General features: G+C 41.6%; 1 protein-coding gene across 2 annotated transcripts in view; it reads left to right on the plus strand.

The window, feature by feature from the left end:
* Window positions 1–17202, plus strand: part of rad18 (RAD18 E3 ubiquitin protein ligase) — a 280171-nt gene that overhangs the window by 222324 nt on the left and 40645 nt on the right. For both annotated transcript variants that reach the window (XM_072280649.1, XM_072280650.1), the window contains one exon: window positions 15623–15685. In XM_072280649.1, coding sequence (XP_072136750.1) covers window positions 15623–15685 — 63 coding nt within the window. The remainder of the gene's footprint in view (window positions 1–15622; window positions 15686–17202) is intronic.

A 17202-nucleotide genomic window follows, 5' to 3' on the forward strand; every position in this document is an offset into this window, starting at 1 on the left:
GACAAAATAAATTGGTAACAGCAATTGGCAGATATAACTAAGTATTCAGACAATGAAACAATCTTTAAAAAGAAGCCATTTGTGTACAGTCTAATTACCTTCCTACATGGAAAAACATAAGACAACAAAAACCAAAGATTCCTTGTGTGAGGATGAGAATGAAATGAAGCAGGAAAAGCAGATATTTAGCTGATATTTGGTGGATAATATGTGAAGAATATATTTGAAGACTAACTTCTGGTTTAAGATGGCGCGATCGAAGATGTGTGACAGCTTACTGGTGAATCATAAGGCAAGAGAATCGACTAAAAACATTACTTATAACATTTTTCATGAAACAAATTGTGGCGAACTATTACCACAGACAGTGAGGACGCAGGTGGAGGCGATTGATTTGGGTGATGAGCTATGCTGGGGCATTGCGTGGCACAATGTGTTCGAGCCATCAGGTTCATAGAGTTCATTTTGCTACCATAGATGGAGTGAGCAATTTGGAGAGGAGTCGATGTGGAAGATTTTCAATGCCTGTCCACCTAACTCAGGTGCGAGGTTGGATCGCACTGAGGTTGAGCTGATTTGGTGAGATCGACAGTGGCTTCGGGCAGGGCAGCCCAGGCATATCAGGGCACCTGGATCCGAGTCCTAGAATGTGGCACTGCTTGGTGCTTGGACAATTTATATGCTGTGCCAGATAGATTGGAAGCCCAAGTGTCAGGTGTGGAGGCGAGGGTCGGGCTGATTTCTCTCACTCTCCCAAGAATGTTCATTCCTTTCTCTGCAGCTGTAAACTGATCTGGCTGCTGTGCGCTTCTGCTCCACTAGTGTGAAAACTGGGTACTGAGGTTTGGCTTGAGCTTACTCTGACTATTTAGAGAGCGATTCTGGGACTCCTGGATTGTGATGCTGTTAGCTTGCTTCTTTTGTTTGCATGAAGTTATTTTCTCTCTCTTTCTCTGCTCAGTGGTTTTTAGTCTTTTCAAACTTTTTGCTTTGTGGCTGCCTATAAGCAGACAAATTACAACGTGTATAATTTATACATTCTTTGATAATAAATGTGCTTTGAATCTTTGATAATGTAAGTGACAAGCAGAGTCAATATTAGAAAGACAAACTGATCTCAAAAGCACATGCTCACCGACACAGGTCTTGATAAAATTGGTGATGACTGTGCCCTATTCAATTGGATATATAGATGAATCCTTGAATATGGTCCAGTCCACTGTTACGTACCCTGTAACTGGGTTGCCAAACCAGCAGAAATGGACCACTTAGTTGGAGTCTGGATTACTGGAACTAAGAAAGTTTTTATTAAAGAAATAAGTTAAAGAAATAAGTAACACAGTGTTCTAATAGTAAGGATATAAATGCAACAGGTTAGCAATGATAAAACACGCATGTACACAGAACTAGGATAATAGGAATTAATCAAGCTCTATCGCAGTCTAGGGGTGAATGATCAGTCTCAAGTGACACAGAGTCCAGTTCAGCTGAATACAGTTCGCAGTGATCGCCGTGGTGGAGAGAGAGAGAGAGAGAATATGAGAATGATGATATTCAAATCGGATTCAAACAGACCTTTGATATTTCTCGCAGTTAGCTTTCGGGCGAGCCCTTTGTAATGTCTTCTGAGGTCACCGACTGTGACCCCTCCGTTCCGGATACAATCGTTCTTCTGCGGTGAACCCGGCACCCAGGCAAGGACGGACACACACACCAGGTTCCCGCCGATCGTACCTTCTCACCCTGTGCATCTATGGTCGGTCCCGTGAGCAGACCTCCAAAAACTCCCACCAACTTGTTGGGGGCACACCGCACTGTCAGGGTCTCGTTACCTTGTGATCTCGTGGTGTGTCCCTTGCCTTAGCGAACCTGTTCCTTTTATCCCCCTGCTGAGGTATCGCCTGTCCATCAAACTTCAAACAGTTCAGGTTCAAAGCAACCGGTCTGACAATACTCGGAACTGTGTCTCTTTTCGTTAATCTCTCTCCTCTCTCTTATTAACATTTGGAATGTTTCTCTCTTTGTCTCTCTTATCAGCATCAATCTTCTGATAACTTGGTCTTTTGTCACACCCCTATCCTTCAAAGGATTTTTACCGGGGTAAAAATTATAGGCATGAATACATTATTAGATACACACAAATATACATGTTCATCAGCTATTTGGCTAATACAAGGAACTTTAAGTTGTCAACACCTTGACAAACAGTTAGCAATCACATTTTCCGTTCCTTTTATATGTGTTATTTTAATAATCCTCTAAGACCAGGCTCCAACTTAGCAAACTTCATAGTGGCCAAAAGCACTAATGAGTTGTGATCAGTGTAACTTCTCAGTGGTTTTTGTCCCGGACACAGATAACAAGGGTCGACCCACACCAACTTAGCATTCTTTGGCAAGGGCTTAGTAAGAGGGTGGGTAATATCCGCAAAGTTTTTTTTTTGCAAAACTTCCGATAGTACCCCATCATCTCCAAGAACCTTCTCAGGGCTCTCTTGTCTGTCGGGGTGGGGACTTCAGAGATGGCCCACACAGCTTGCATCGGAGCCAGCTGCCCCTGTCCTACCACAAATCCCATATAAGTGACCTTCGCATGGCCGAATTCACTTTTTGCGAGGTTCACTGTCAGGCTGGCTTCAAACAGCCGTTTAAACAGTGCCACACTGTGCTCCTCCCACATGTCATTCCAGACTACTACATCGCCAATATAAGCTTCTGCGTTCTTTAGCCCTTTTGTCACTGAATTAATCATCCTATAGGGGTGTTGCTCACTAGGCTGACCTGATGTGACAACAACACCATGTCCTAGCTCTTTGCATCGCCTCGGGACATCCGGATATACGTGTGCGTGCCATTTAATTAGCTCTCTTAGCGGGTCGCTTTGTTCGGGGATTAAGAGAGAGACCTTATCAGCAAAGCTGGCCAAAACAATAGACTTCTCCCATCTGGTCGGCACCATACTTTTCTTTTCAGAATGGGTTTTCCCCTTATCAGGTGGCACACTAGTCTCATTAATTTTCGTGATAACACCGACTAGGTCTGTTCGCCTGTCGTGGCAAGCTATTAGCATATCAATAGGCTGTGTCGGCTCACGTCTACAATAGTCAATAGCATCCTTTCTCCTGTGCTGCCAGTAAAACTCTTTCATGATTCCGCCGACTGTTTTCTTCCCCCCAAAATGTCCACCGAGGGGTATCTTGTGGGCCAGGTTACGAATCTCATCCCCATAAATTTTTGGCACCACCCCCCCATTCCTCATCTGCGAGCACGGTACTTGGTCTCCATTTCTTCCTTAGTACTCCCTCCTCCACACAATAGCCCACTGGCTCCCTTTTTAATTCTGCTTCGGAGAGAGCTGTCTCCGTCAAAACCATCAGCTCCTCGTCTTGCTCCTGTGCCGGCACAAACTCCTTCCTTGCTAATGATAAATCTACCTTAATTTCTGTTTCACTATGCTGCTCCTCGCTTTCTAACCCCTTCTGATACAAGGCTGGTAAAAACGTCTCAGCCAAAGCTATATTTACTTCGGCAGCCTTTCTAAACGTGCCCCGAGTCACTGAGCAAACGGGATAAACCTGTGAGTCCATGGGCGGGGCCTCAATCCTGGCAGGCTGGCTTGTCAATCTTACTGCTGGGTACACCTCTCCGCCGGCGAGGCCATTACTGAGTAAGACCTCCACGTCTTTCATCGGTAGTTCGGGCCTCACTGCGATCGTGACCGGTCCAGAGACCAAGTCGCTTTTTATGTGTATCTGGTGCAAAGGTGCTGCTTCAGTCCCTTTCCCAATGCCTTTTATGACCCTGACCTCCCCAGTCTCGGTCTCTGAACTAAAGTCTAAAACACTCCTTAAGATCAGTGACTGACAAGCTCCCTTGTCTCTCCAGATCAATACTGGAACTGGGTTTAATCCCTCCTTCACCGACACCAATCCGGCCGAGATAAACCTCTCGCGCCCTTCCTGAACTTTATCAGACCTCTTCTCCCCCAGCGGTTTGTTTACTAGCTCAATACAGCCAGTCAGAACCGCCGTTTTTCCTTTCTCCGTCTCCTTCTTTGGAGCAAAGCACCTGGACGCAAAGTGTCCGGCTTTCCCGCAATTATAGCATACGACCCCAGGAGACTTCCTACCAAATTGCTCCCGGTCTACCTTATCCTTCTCACTAGTCCCCAGCTTACTTTCTGACTTTTCTGGCGGACTCTCCCCGCCGTCCTGACTACCCTTCTGGTAGCCTTTACTAGGGGTAAACTTCGTTTTATGTGTCAACGCGTACTCATCCACTAATTTAGCAGTTGCGGCTAAAGTGTCTGCCTCTTTCTCATCTAGGTAGGGTCTTGTACCTTCAGGGACACAACCTTTAAACTGCTCAATCAGGATTAGCTGTAGCAGTCTGTCATAATCCCCATTGACCCCTTTCGAGGCGCACCAATGCTCACAATATATCTGCATCTCACGGGCAAACTCTAAATACGTGCGGCCCCACTGCTTCCTTGCATTCCGGAACCTCTGCCAGTATGCCTCCGGGACCAACTCATAAATCCCGAGTATGGCCTCTTTCACCACCTCATACCTCTGGGCATCTCCTGCAGACAAGACCGAGTAAGCTTGTTGTGCTTTTCCTTTAAGTACACTCTGAAGCAAAACAGCCCACTTATCCCTCGGCCAGTCCTGATGCAGCAACTTTTTCAAAATGGAGGAAGTACCGATCAACATCGGTCTCGTCAAATGGGGGAACCAGCCTAAGCTCCTGGGTCACCCTGAACCCTCCACCTTGGTTTGGCATGGGCCCCTGCGCTGCCAGCATCTTTAACTTCTCCAGCTCAAATTCCCTTTCCCTCTGTTTCTCTAACTGCCTCTCTTCTCGCTCCAACTGTTTGTCCCTCTCTTCTTGCTCCAACTGTTTTACCCGGAACTCGTGCTCGAGTCTCAATTTTTCAATCTGCAGCTGTACTGCTTCTGCACCAGGTTTTCCCATAGATACCACCTCCAGCTCCCCTTGGGGAAACACACCTTTAGATACATAATGCTCTATGATAGCTCTGTGCATCTCCGCTCTCCTCATTGTCGACTTCCCCTTAAAAAGATTCAACCGTTTGGCCACAGCTGCCAATTCTGCTTTCCTGGCATCCTCTAATGCCTCCAAGGTCGGCGCCTTTAGAAATTCCTCAATCTCCATTTCTGCTGTTTGCCTTTTCTTTCTTTCAGGAATTTTAACCCAATCAATTTACCCAGTCCCAAATTTAGCGTTCAAAATCCCGGACGAGAACCGCACTTATGTTACGTACCCTGTAACTGGGTTGCCAAACCAGCAGAAATGGACCACTTAGTTGGAGTCTGGATTACTGGAACTAAGAAAGTTTTTATTAAAGAAATAAGTTAAAGAAATAAGTAACACAGTATTCTAATTGTAAGGATATAAATGCAACAGGTTAGCAATGATAAAACACGCATGTACACAGAACTGGGATAATAGGAATCAATCAATCTCTATCGCAGTCTAGGGGTGAATGATCAGTCTCAAGTGACACAGAGTTCAGTTCAGCTGAATACAGTTCGCAGTGATCGCCGTGGTGCCGTTGGAGAGAGAGAGAGAGCGCGCGAATGATGATATTCAAATCGGATTCAAACAGACCTTTGATATTCCTCGCAGTTAGCTTTCGGGCGAGCCCTTTGTAATGTCTTCTGAGGTCACCGACTGTGACCCCTCCGTTCCGGATACAATCGTTCTTCTGCGGTGAACCCGGCACCTAGGCAAGGCTGGACACACACACCAGGTTCCCGCCGATCGTACTTTCTCACCCTGTGCGTCTATGGTCGGTCCCGCGACCAGACCTCCAAGAACTCCCACCAACTTGTGGGGGGGCACACCGCACTTCCAGGGTCTCGTTACCTCGTGATCTCGTGGTGTGTTCCTTGCCTTAGCGAACCTGTTCCTTTTATCCCCCTGCTGGGGTATCGCCTGTCCATCAAACTTCAAACAGTTCAGGTTCAAAGCAACCGGTCTGACAATACTCGGAACTGCATCTCTTTTCGTTAATCTCTCTCCTCTCTCTTATTAACATTTGGAATGTTTCTCTCTTTGTCTCTCTTATCAGCATCAATCTTCTGATAACTTGGTCTTTTGTCACACCACCAATTCAAAGCAGTCCTGTAAGCACTCTTCTATCTCCCTTGGCTATACTTTACAGTCCCCACCAATGGTTCCGTGGTCCTCGGTCTCTGACTGTATGTCGGGAATAGGACAGTCAGATGATCAAATCTGCCAAAGTGATTGCAGGTGACATTGACTTCCTATTGCACAAAATATATAGTTGTGTTTGAGGAATCTGTATCACAATCCCATCCTTTTTCCTGTTAAACAGCACAGTGATAAAGTAAATGAAAGTAATTTTTTATCCTGTAGAATTATAGGATAGTTTAGGACCTTAACCAGTGTATTTTGAGAATGGAATCCTGTAACTCCATTGGTTTTTTGTGCAAAATTATATATCAGGACCTAATTTCACATTTTGTAGCACTGAGAAGATAAAATAAATTTTGTGAGGCTTCCCTTTCGCTCATAGTGAAATTATAAACCCAGACTGCAAATCTGCATGTACAGTCTTACTACAAAGCAATATATCGAGTAAATGTCCTTCCATGAAAGGTCTCAATTTTAACATCTGATTTAGACTGTTCAGAGAGTGATGGAGATGCTACAATTGACCTTGTGTTCCCTGGTTATAGAAATGATGATATAAGCAATAACACGGGCTGCTTCTACTTCCACCTTACCACCACTAAAACTCTTTACTTATGTCTGTGTCATCTCTCAGTTCAAACAATTCAATGTCTTTCTGGACTGACTCCTGTCATTCATCTAGCAGAAACCTTAGTTGACTCAATTTTTAAATACAAGATCCTGCAGATGCTGGAAATCCAGAGCCACACACACAAAGTGCTGGAGGAAATCAGCAGGTAAGGCAGCATCTATGGAAATGAATGAACAGTTGACATTTTGGGCAGAGACCCTTCTTTTTATTCTGTCATCTTGCCCTTCCTTTACTCTCTTAAAGAAGGGTCTCAGCCCGAAATATTGACTGTTTATTCATTTCCATAGATGCTGCCTGACCTTTTGAGTTCCTCCAGCATTTTCTGTGTGTTGACTCAAATTTGCTTGGACCCAGTCATGCATCATGTTTTTAATAACCAATGTCGGGTTCTATTCCCTGAGCATCTTGAATTAAAAATTATTTTTGTGTTTATATTCTTCTATAGCAACAACTTCTTCTATTCCACTCTCCTGATAGCTTTTCTGTGAGATTAGCTTCTATCTTTCCTCTGAAGAACTTGGACATTTTTTCCAAATTATAACCTTTAGACAGGGCTTTTGGTAGGAATACGGCTAATGAACGTAATCTACCCAGTAGGCGTGTACCTATTGAATTGCTTTTAATGAAAAAGTGCTAAAGTGAGTGTGTATAGAAAAGACCAATAGTCATTCAATACAGTGACAAAATTCCTTTTAATAGTTCTCCTGTAAATATGCTATCTTCAGATTTGTTAATAAATTTGTTGAAAATATTTTTAATTTTTGCAGAATAACTTACCTTTACAATATACCCTGAGAAAAATTTGTTTCCCTCATAGCTGTATACAGCAATATGATACCATATATGTGTTGCTGCTTTCTGTGTAAAATGCTTTCTTTGCCTCTTGAGATTAATTCCAGGTGATGAACATTAATAAACAAAGCACTCAATGTCTGCTTATGACTGTATATCACTTTAAATCTCTGATAAACAGAACTTATTCCAGAGAAGGTATAATTTACGAAGTTTCATGAATATATAAAATGGGAATAAATTAGGTACAGTGCCAATATAAAGTATTCACCCCCTTGGAAGTTTTCATGTTTTACTGTTTTATAACATTGAATTACAGTGGATTTAATGTGGCTTTTTTGACACTGATCAACAGAAAAAGACTCGTGTCAAAGTAAAAACAAATCTCTACAAAGTGATCTAAATTAATATTAAAAAAATAGTTGCATAAATATTCACCCCCTTTAATATGACACCCCAAGTCATCACTGGCGCAGCCAGTTAGTTTTAGAAGTCACATGATTAGTTAAATAGAGGTAAGTTTTTGGAGACCTGTGTGCAGTCGAGGTGTTTCAATTGATTGTAGTAAAAACACACCTGTATCCGGAAGGTCTAACTGCTAATGAGTCTATATCCTGGCAAAAGCTGCACCATGAAGACAAAAGTACACTCCAAGCAACCCTGCGAAAATGTTATTGAAAAGCACAAGTCAGGAGATAGATACAAGAAAATTTCCAAGTCACTGAGTATCCCTTGGAGTACAGTTAAGTCAATCATCAAGAAATGGAAAGAATACGGCACAGCTGTAAATCTGCCTAGAGCAGGCTGTCCTTAAAAACAGAGTGACCATGAAGAGAATTAGTGAGGGTGGCCACCATTAGATTTATGACAACTCTGGAGGAGTACCAGCTTCAGTGGGTGAGATAGGAGAGACTGCCGGTACAACTACTGTTGCCCGGTTGCTTCACCAATCACAGTTTTTTGAGAGAGTGGCAAAGAGAAAGCCACCGGCTGAAAAATAAACACATGAAATCTCAGCTAGAGTTTGCCAGAAGGCATGAGGAAGACTCTGAAGTGAGCTGGAAGAAGGTTCTATTGTCTGATGAAACCAAAATTGAGCTTTTTGGCCATCAGACGAAACGCTATGGTTGGTGTACGCCAAACAACATACATCATCAAAAACACACCATTCCTACCGTGAAGCATGGTGGCTGCATCATGTTGTGGGGATGCTTCACTGCAGCAGGCTCTAGAAGACTTGTGAAGGGAGAGGGTAAAATGAATGTAGAAAAGTACAGGGAAATCCTGGAGGAAAACCAGATGCAGTCTGCAAGAGACCTGCGGTTTGGGAGAAGATTTGTTTTCCAGCAAGACGATGACCCCAAGCTTAAAGTCAAAGCGACAGAAGAAAGGCTTAAAAACAACAAAGTTAGTATCCTGGAGTGGACCAAATCAGAGTCTAGACGTCAATCCAATTGAGAATTTGTGGCTGGACTTGAAACAGGCTGTCACGATCCCCATGCAGCCTGACAGAGCTTGAGCAGTTTTGTAAAGAAGAATGGGGGAAAAATTACAGTGTCTAGATGTGCAAAGCTAATAGAGACCTATCCACACAGACAGAAGGCTGTAATTGCTGCCAAAGGTTTATCTACTAAATACTGACTTGAAGGGGGTGAATACTTAGGCAATCATTCATTTTGCGTTTCATATTTGTAATTAATTTAGGTCACTTTGTAGAGATCTGGAGATCTGTTTTCACTTGGACATGAAAGAGTCTTTTCTGTTGATTAGTGTCAAAAGAGTCAAATTAAATCTGCTGTGATTCAATGTTGTGAAACAATAAAACATGAATACTTCCAAAGGGATGGGGGGGGGCAGGAATGAATGCTTTCATAGGCACTGTAAGTCATGTACTCAGTAACCACTCTATTAGGTACACTGTGCAAATATCTAATCAGACAATCATATGGCAGCAACTCAATGCATAAAGCATGCAGACATGGTCAAAAGGTTCCGCATTGGTCAGACCAAACATCAAAATGAAGAAGAAGCATATGATCCAAATGACTTTGCCCGTGATTGTTAGTGCCAGATGGGGTGGTTTGAGTACCTCAGAAACTGCTGATCTCCTAAGATTTTCACGCATAACAATCTAATGTTTACAGAGAATAGTGCAAAAAACAAAAACATCCAGTGAGCAGCAGTTCTGTGGGCGAAAATGCCTTGTTAATGAGAAAGATCAGAGGAAAATGGCCAAACTGATTCAAGCTGACTGGAGGGCGACATTAACTCAAATAACCATACGTTACGACAGTGGTGTGCAGAAGAGCATCTCTCAACGCATATCATGTCGAACCTTGAAGTGGATGGGCTGCAGCAGCAGAAGACCGCGCCGAATTCCAATAAAGTGGCCATTGAAAGTATGTTGCAGATTGACCCTCAGTCAATTATGTTTTGATTATCTATACAACATACATATAATATTATATTAGGAAGATATTTGATTTCTTGTGATCTGTAAACAGGGTTTTCCTTTATATATAGAAAAGAATGAGAAACTGGGACCTATAAGAGACCAGTGAAGATTAGGGCAGGATTGATTCTTAGCTGGGTGATGGTTCAGAGAAAGAGCTGGATGGTGGCAGACTGATGTAAAGTAAATCATTAACTTAGTTGACAAGTTTCCAGTCTGTTCTTCAATGACATTTCTGCATATTGTGATTTCAAGAGCTATAAAGTAATACTGTTTGTAGGCTTGGGCCAGAACCAGTGAGAAGCTGGCGCAAGTCAGTCAGGTGAGCTTAAGCCAATAAAATCAGAACAAGACAGATTGAACTGATAAGGCAAAGGATAAGAATGGAGGATTTCAGGGGTACAGGCACTACATCTCTGTGGAGACCAGTCATTACAGAATTGAATGACTCCCACGTTGGAAACGTGAAGATTACATCGAGATCAAGAGGAATGCCTGGATAGCATAGACTCCTTCTCCTGAGTATTACCTTTCTATTCTTGGACTGTTCACAGAGGGTCAGGGAAACATAATGGGTGTTTACACAAGTTTATAGTTTTGTAAATTCACTTGCTTGTTAACTGAGCCAGTACTTGTTACTAAATACAGCTTCTCTCTATGCCTTACTGATCATTATTGTTGAGGGTTAATTCCTGTAACAACTGTTTGTTCCATTGCCTTTAGTGAAGAGGATATGCAGCATCCATGGCAGGACCATTAGATTCAAAAACAGTTATACGCAAGGTGTCAAGCTGATTAACACCTTCACGAATTAACCCAACCCACCACCCCTTACCTGGACTAGATGCACATCATCTAATGTCACTTTATGTACATACAGTCTGTCAAAATATTTAACGGTTACTCATACATTGTGTTTTATACAATTGCTTTTATAATCGTGGATTTTTTGTGTTTTATGCTGCATCAGATCCAGAGTAACAATCACTTAATTCTCCTTTACACTTGGTGTGCTGAAGAATGACAATTAACAACCTTGCATCTTATATGAAAATTCAATAACTTCTGCTAGCTTCTGATTTCAGTGAAGCTAGTCTTTGTTCTTTGTTGCCTGACTTGTTTCAGAAAAATAAATCTCTAGCTAATAGTCACATTGAGTTTAATCCTTTTCTGCCGCAGAATGACACCATTATAAATTGTAATCAAAACTGACTGTTCATATTCCTTGTGTTTACTGTTCATATTACAGTCTTATAGAAATTTGATATAAGTTCATTGGCATCACATCCCACTTAGCTAATGCATCTTGGGAGAAAGAGTTGCTGACATAGATTTAATCAGTTTTGTAAGATGCTGGCAACTTTAATTAAGATACGATTTTCTTTTGGGAATTGAGAGGTTCATACTCCATAGTTCATTCTTTAAAGTTATGAAGCAAAATTGAAAACCATTTTTTGATTTTTATGTTAAGAAACATTGAAAAATAGAGTGAAATATGCCATTTGCATCAATGACTAACACAGCCCAAGGATTGTGCTGGGGGTGAGAACATGTATGAGGAAATATAACAGCACTGTAATATAAATTCTCTGCACATTTGGGTGTTCTACTAAACTGGCAATGTTCTCAGAATGGTTACAGCAAGAAGGAGCCTATTTGGTCCATTGTGCTCTTATTATCTGTTTGTAAGAGTAGTTTAAATAGTCTCTCTGCTCTTTCATTTCTGATACATATCCAGCTCCCTTTTGAAAAGTGCAACTGATTCTACTTCTAATTTCCCTGGCAATGCATTACAAACCCTAAACCATTTACTGTGTAAAGCCATTTTTTTTCTTTTCTTTTACCAATTGCTTTAACTCTTGTGTTTCTGGCTCTTCAGCCCTGTACCAACGGGAGCAGTTTCTCTGAATCTGCTTTGACAGCATCTTTCATGATTTTAAACTTTCCTGTTGGTTCTCCTTTGAGCTTCCTTGTTCCATGGGTGAATATGTTTTTTAGTCCATTCACATAATTAAAGTCTAACAACTCAAAATTATTCTGGTAAATCTCTTTTGCACTTTCAGTAAGGCCTTCACTACTTTCCTAACATGTGATGCCTAAGCTGTATACTATGTTCTAGTTACCATCAACTAGTGTTTTATAGAGATTCATGTATTCCATGCTTTTATTTATGCCTAGATCCCATAGCTTTTTATAATCGCTTCCTCACATTTCCCTGTGTACAATGCTCCTTTGGTTGACATCTTCTGGATACCATCTTTTATGTCTTTTACATTTATTTTTCATCTTGAATGTGATTCTGGAACTGTTTGGGGATAGTTTGTGTGCTTCAGTGCTTCGCAGTCTCTGAGAGGATTACGGGAGGCAGAGGAAGAGTGCGCGAAACTCGTGGCAAGAAGCCTCATGCGAGCCAATGCTTGACCCCATTTCGCTGATTAAAGCTTCCATTGTTTGCTGATTAAAGCAAAGAGGTTGATTGAAACATCAAGGCAAATGCAGAAAACAGCAGGAATTCTGCAGATGCTGGAAATTCAAACAACACACATCAAAGTTGCTGGTGAACGCAGCAGGCCAGGCAGCATCTATAGGAAGAGGTACAGTCGACGTTTCTGGCCGAGACCCTTCGTCAGGACTAACTGAAGGAAGAGCCTTTTCCTTCTCCCTGGGCCTCCTGTCCCATGATCCTCTCATATCCTTTTGCCAATCAACTGTGCAGCTCTTGGCTCCATCCCTCCCCCTCCTGTCTTCTCCTATCATTTTGGATCTCCCCCTCCCACTTTCAAATCTCTTACTAGCTCTTCTTTCAGTTAGTCCTGACGAAGGGTCTTGGCCCGAAACGTCGACTGTACCTCTTCCTAGAGATGCTGCCTGGCCTGCTGCGTTCACCAGCAACTTTGATGTGTGTTTCTTAGGCAAATGCAGAAGGTTGGAGGTTGTTTGGGTGTACAAGTGCTGTGCAGTCTCCGAGAGGATTCCAGGAGACAGAGACAGTATACAGGAACTTTGTTGTAGACAGGTTGAAGGACGGGCTGCAAGCCGATGTTTGGCTCCATTTCACGCATTAAAGCTCCCATTGATCGCTGATTAAAGCGATGAGGGAGACTGAAGCATAGAGATGAATGTGGAGGGGTGAGCACCAGCTGTCTGTCTTTGATCGCTCCTTACTGGAGAAGGAAAGGTTTGCCGCTCGGCCTGGAGAGTGTTCCCTGGGCTTTTCTGCGTTTTGGATTTGTACTTTGGACTATAGACTTTTTTTCAGCCTTATAGTTTTTGTACTATTTTATCCTTTTCCGCCTGGATTTTCTCATTTATTATTTTGTGCAGGGAGGGGGATTTGGGGCTTGATGTGCCTGATCGGTTTTGTTTGGTTTTTTTGTGTGGGAGGAGGGATTTGGGAGTTGGTGTGCCTGATCCATTTTGTCAGTCTTTTTTTATGCAAGAGGAGGAATTTGTGGGTCGATGTGCCTGATCCGTTTTGCTTGGTTTTTGTGCAGGAGGAGTGATTTAGGGGTTGATGTGCCTGATCCATATTTTGTTCATTTTTTTTTTACATGGAGGTGGGATTTGGGGGTTGATGATGGTGCTGCTTTTCTTTTCTTTCGTGGCTATCTGAAAGATACTTTGATAATAAGTGAACCCTTGGGCCTTCAGCCCTCTCTGTCCTGCTATCCTGATTAGATGTAAACCCCTCACCACCCCACCCATTTTAGATTGCCATTTCTCTTTCTTCTTACAAAAACGTAACATGTCACATTTCCTGAAATTCAATTCAATCAACTGCCTTCTACCAGTCTAAATTTTTCTCATTGAAAGAATCACCCAAGGCATGTGTGGAATCTAAACCTCTGATAGTGAAAGAATCAAAATATTAAAAACTTATTTCAGTACCAACTAAGATAATTCTGATAAATGTAGTAAATAGGTTGAGATTAGAAATTATAACTGAATTTAAGACTTGGTTGAAGTAACATAGGAACATTAATTTGGATAGCTCTTGAATGTTGTCTTAAATGTTGTTCATTGGAATTGAATCAGAATTGGGTTTAATATTAATGGCATACGGAATATCGTCAAATCTGTTGTTTTGCAGCAGCAGTACATAGCAGTACATAATAATGAAAAGTGAAATTACAATAAGTATATAGATAAAAATATGTAGTCTAAAAAGCGAGCAAAAATAATAGTGAGATTGGGTTCCTGGCCCATTCAGAAATCTCATGGGGGAGGGGAAGAAGCTAATCCTGAAACATTGAGTGTATTCGTTCAGGGTCCTGCGCTACCCCTTGACAGTAGCGATGAGAAGAGGGCATATCCTGGTGACAGGGTTCCTAATAACGGATGCCACCTTTTTTGAGGCATCACCTTTTGAGGATGTTCCTAATGCTGGAGAATCTAGTGCCCATGATAAAGCTGGCTGAGTCTAGAATTCTCTGCAGCTTTTTCCCGGTCCTCTGAAGCGGCCTCTCAATGCCAGCTGATGATGCAACCAATTAAAATGCTCTCCTGATACATCTGTAGAAATTTGTGAGAGTCTTTGGTGACATACCAAGTCTGCTCAAGCTCTTAATGAAATATAGCCCCTGTCATGCCTTCTTTGTAAGTACATCAATATGTTGGGCCCAGAATAGATCATCAGCCACGTTGACACCCAGGACCTTGAAACTACCGATCCTTTAATTGCTCTATAAATCTACTATATAATCTGATTAGAAAGAACCTGTTGTTATTTATACCCTCTAAAGATAGTTCTAGGTATTGTGTTGGTTACTATCAAAAAAAAAGAAATATATTTATACAGTGTGTATGCATATTTTAGACCCTTAGAACATATCAAACACTTAATCACTAATAAATCAAGGTGCCTTTACTTTTGTAAAATAGGTTGGTCCACATCTGTTTCATCAATAATAGTTAAATAGCATACGTTGGCCAGGATTCTGCAACTCCATTGTTCTTTATTAAAATCTGTATTCATTAATTTCCAGCTGTGAGGATGCATAGAGACATGATGTAACGTTGGACCCACCTTTAACAGTGCAAGAATTTCCTCAGTTCAACCCTGAAATGTTGGTGTAGATTTTGGGCTCAAAAGTTTGCTCTGTGTCTTGAACTCTCAGCTTTTAACTTAGGCCAGAGTGCTGCCAACTACACCTTGGTAACACAATGGCTTTTAATAAGAAAAAAGAGATCATCTGAGGTTCTGTTCAATAGCTGGAAAATCGCTATTTGAAGGATTAGGGAACGGCAAGGTTGTGTTAAACACTCCGAACCTTCTATCCATATTTCAAAAGATTAGCAGTATTTTGAGCAGTGGCTTAGTGCCTCCAAACTCTGATCGAAATGAGTCTGTAGATAGCATGAGAGGACGAATCCCAATTGATCTATGACTATTATTTTTGTGGTGAGCTTTCTCATCACATGGAGTGCTGTTCTTGTTTAGAAAGTAAAATACTGTCAAGTCCTTTTGCTTTTTGGAAATATTCACACGTAATTTTGAGTTTGACTATACAGAATACTGCTCAATTAGATTCTGTGTTTCAATTCAATCCCTTTATTCTGTTTCTGCAGCTCTGACTCTGATATTTGTAGAGATCCTGAATATTCCCGGGATCCAGAAGAATCAACAGATATGTGAGTACATTGTTTCAGCGTTTCATGGACAGAATTGCTTTTCATTTTTAGGTCCATTCCTTAATTTTTCTATGGATTAATGAGTGAATGTTGTTTACATTAAACAAATTTAAAGTAGCCAGGCAGGTAACTACTCACTAAAAACTTGATTTCATTTGCAATCATTCTGGTTCTGCAGCTGTCTGGTATCATGCTGCTGAGCTTTATGAAGATCGGTTTAAAAGGAGGCTATAGATGAGGATTCACAATGCAGTAGTTATAGATGCAGATCTTGTTCAATTTAAAACATAAAAATAGAACAGCACAGGAACAGGCCTTTCATCTCACCATATTGTGCCAAATTAATTACGTTAATAATTAAATGCCCAATTACACTAACGCCTTCTGCCTACACAATCTACGTATTCTTTCCTGCACATTCATATGCCTATCTAAGAGCTTCTTGAACACCTATATTGTAGTTGTCGCTATCACCATTGTAGTGCATTCCAGGCACCCACCATGTTTGGTTGGGGGGGGGGGTAATCTTGCCCTGCACATCTCCTTTGAATTTACCCACACTCACCTTAAACTCATGCCCTCTGGTATTAGACATTTGAACCCTGGGGAGAAGATACTGGTTGTCTATTTCCATCTATGCCTGTCATAAGATTATAAACCTCCAGCAGATTTCTGTCAGGCTCTGCTGCTCCAGAGAAAGATAACACAGGTTTGTCCAATCTTCCATTATAGCACATGCCCTCTAATCCAAACAGCATCTAGGTAAGCAAAGCAACTTCTGTACCTAACTAAAGCCTGGGCATCAGTGTGGAATGTAGAGCAAGCATGGCTCCTATAATAAAGACAGATACGGTGAAGTGCTTTAAAATACTTGAGCAAAGAATATAAACCAATAAAAAAGTGGACGCTATGTCAAGTCCACAAAAGACTGAATAGACAACATAGCGGAATGTATCGCTAATTGAGGTGCTTTCTGAGCCATCATCCATGAGAAGAATGTTGATTCATTGATTCTAAGCTATGACTAGGAAGTGTGTTTAGCTCAGCGAAGGAAGGAAGAGTGGCTGAAGAGAGTAAGGAGGGAAGATTAACTCCAACCCAATGAACTGATAGTACACTTGCCTGCAGAAAAGATAAGGTAGTTAACACTACTACTGGTGGTAAGCTGCAAATAGGGATCAGATGGGCATGCCATAGAATGCTGTGGAACAGATACGGAGAAATGATGAGTGTATCCTGGAAGAATTGGGTTAACAGTGATGGGAGAAAATTAGAGATAAATCGTTTGATTGACTAATGTATTTCAAATGAAGAATTGAAGAGTGATTAGCAGAAATTCAAGATCAGAAAGTTCCAGGTTTCATACCTGGTCTGCACTTTCAACCAAATGGAATTGTTGCTATAACTTCTGTACTAAAACAAGGTTGGGAAGAAGTTACATCAGAAGCATTTCTCCTCCCAATTGAGATCATGATTAGAAAAAAAAATGTCTTGAAAGGAAAGAATGATTTGATGTG

Source organism: Mobula birostris, chromosome 16 (assembly GCF_030028105.1).
Source record: "Mobula birostris isolate sMobBir1 chromosome 16, sMobBir1.hap1, whole genome shotgun sequence".
NCBI classification, from domain to species: domain Eukaryota; kingdom Metazoa; phylum Chordata; class Chondrichthyes; order Myliobatiformes; family Myliobatidae; genus Mobula; species Mobula birostris.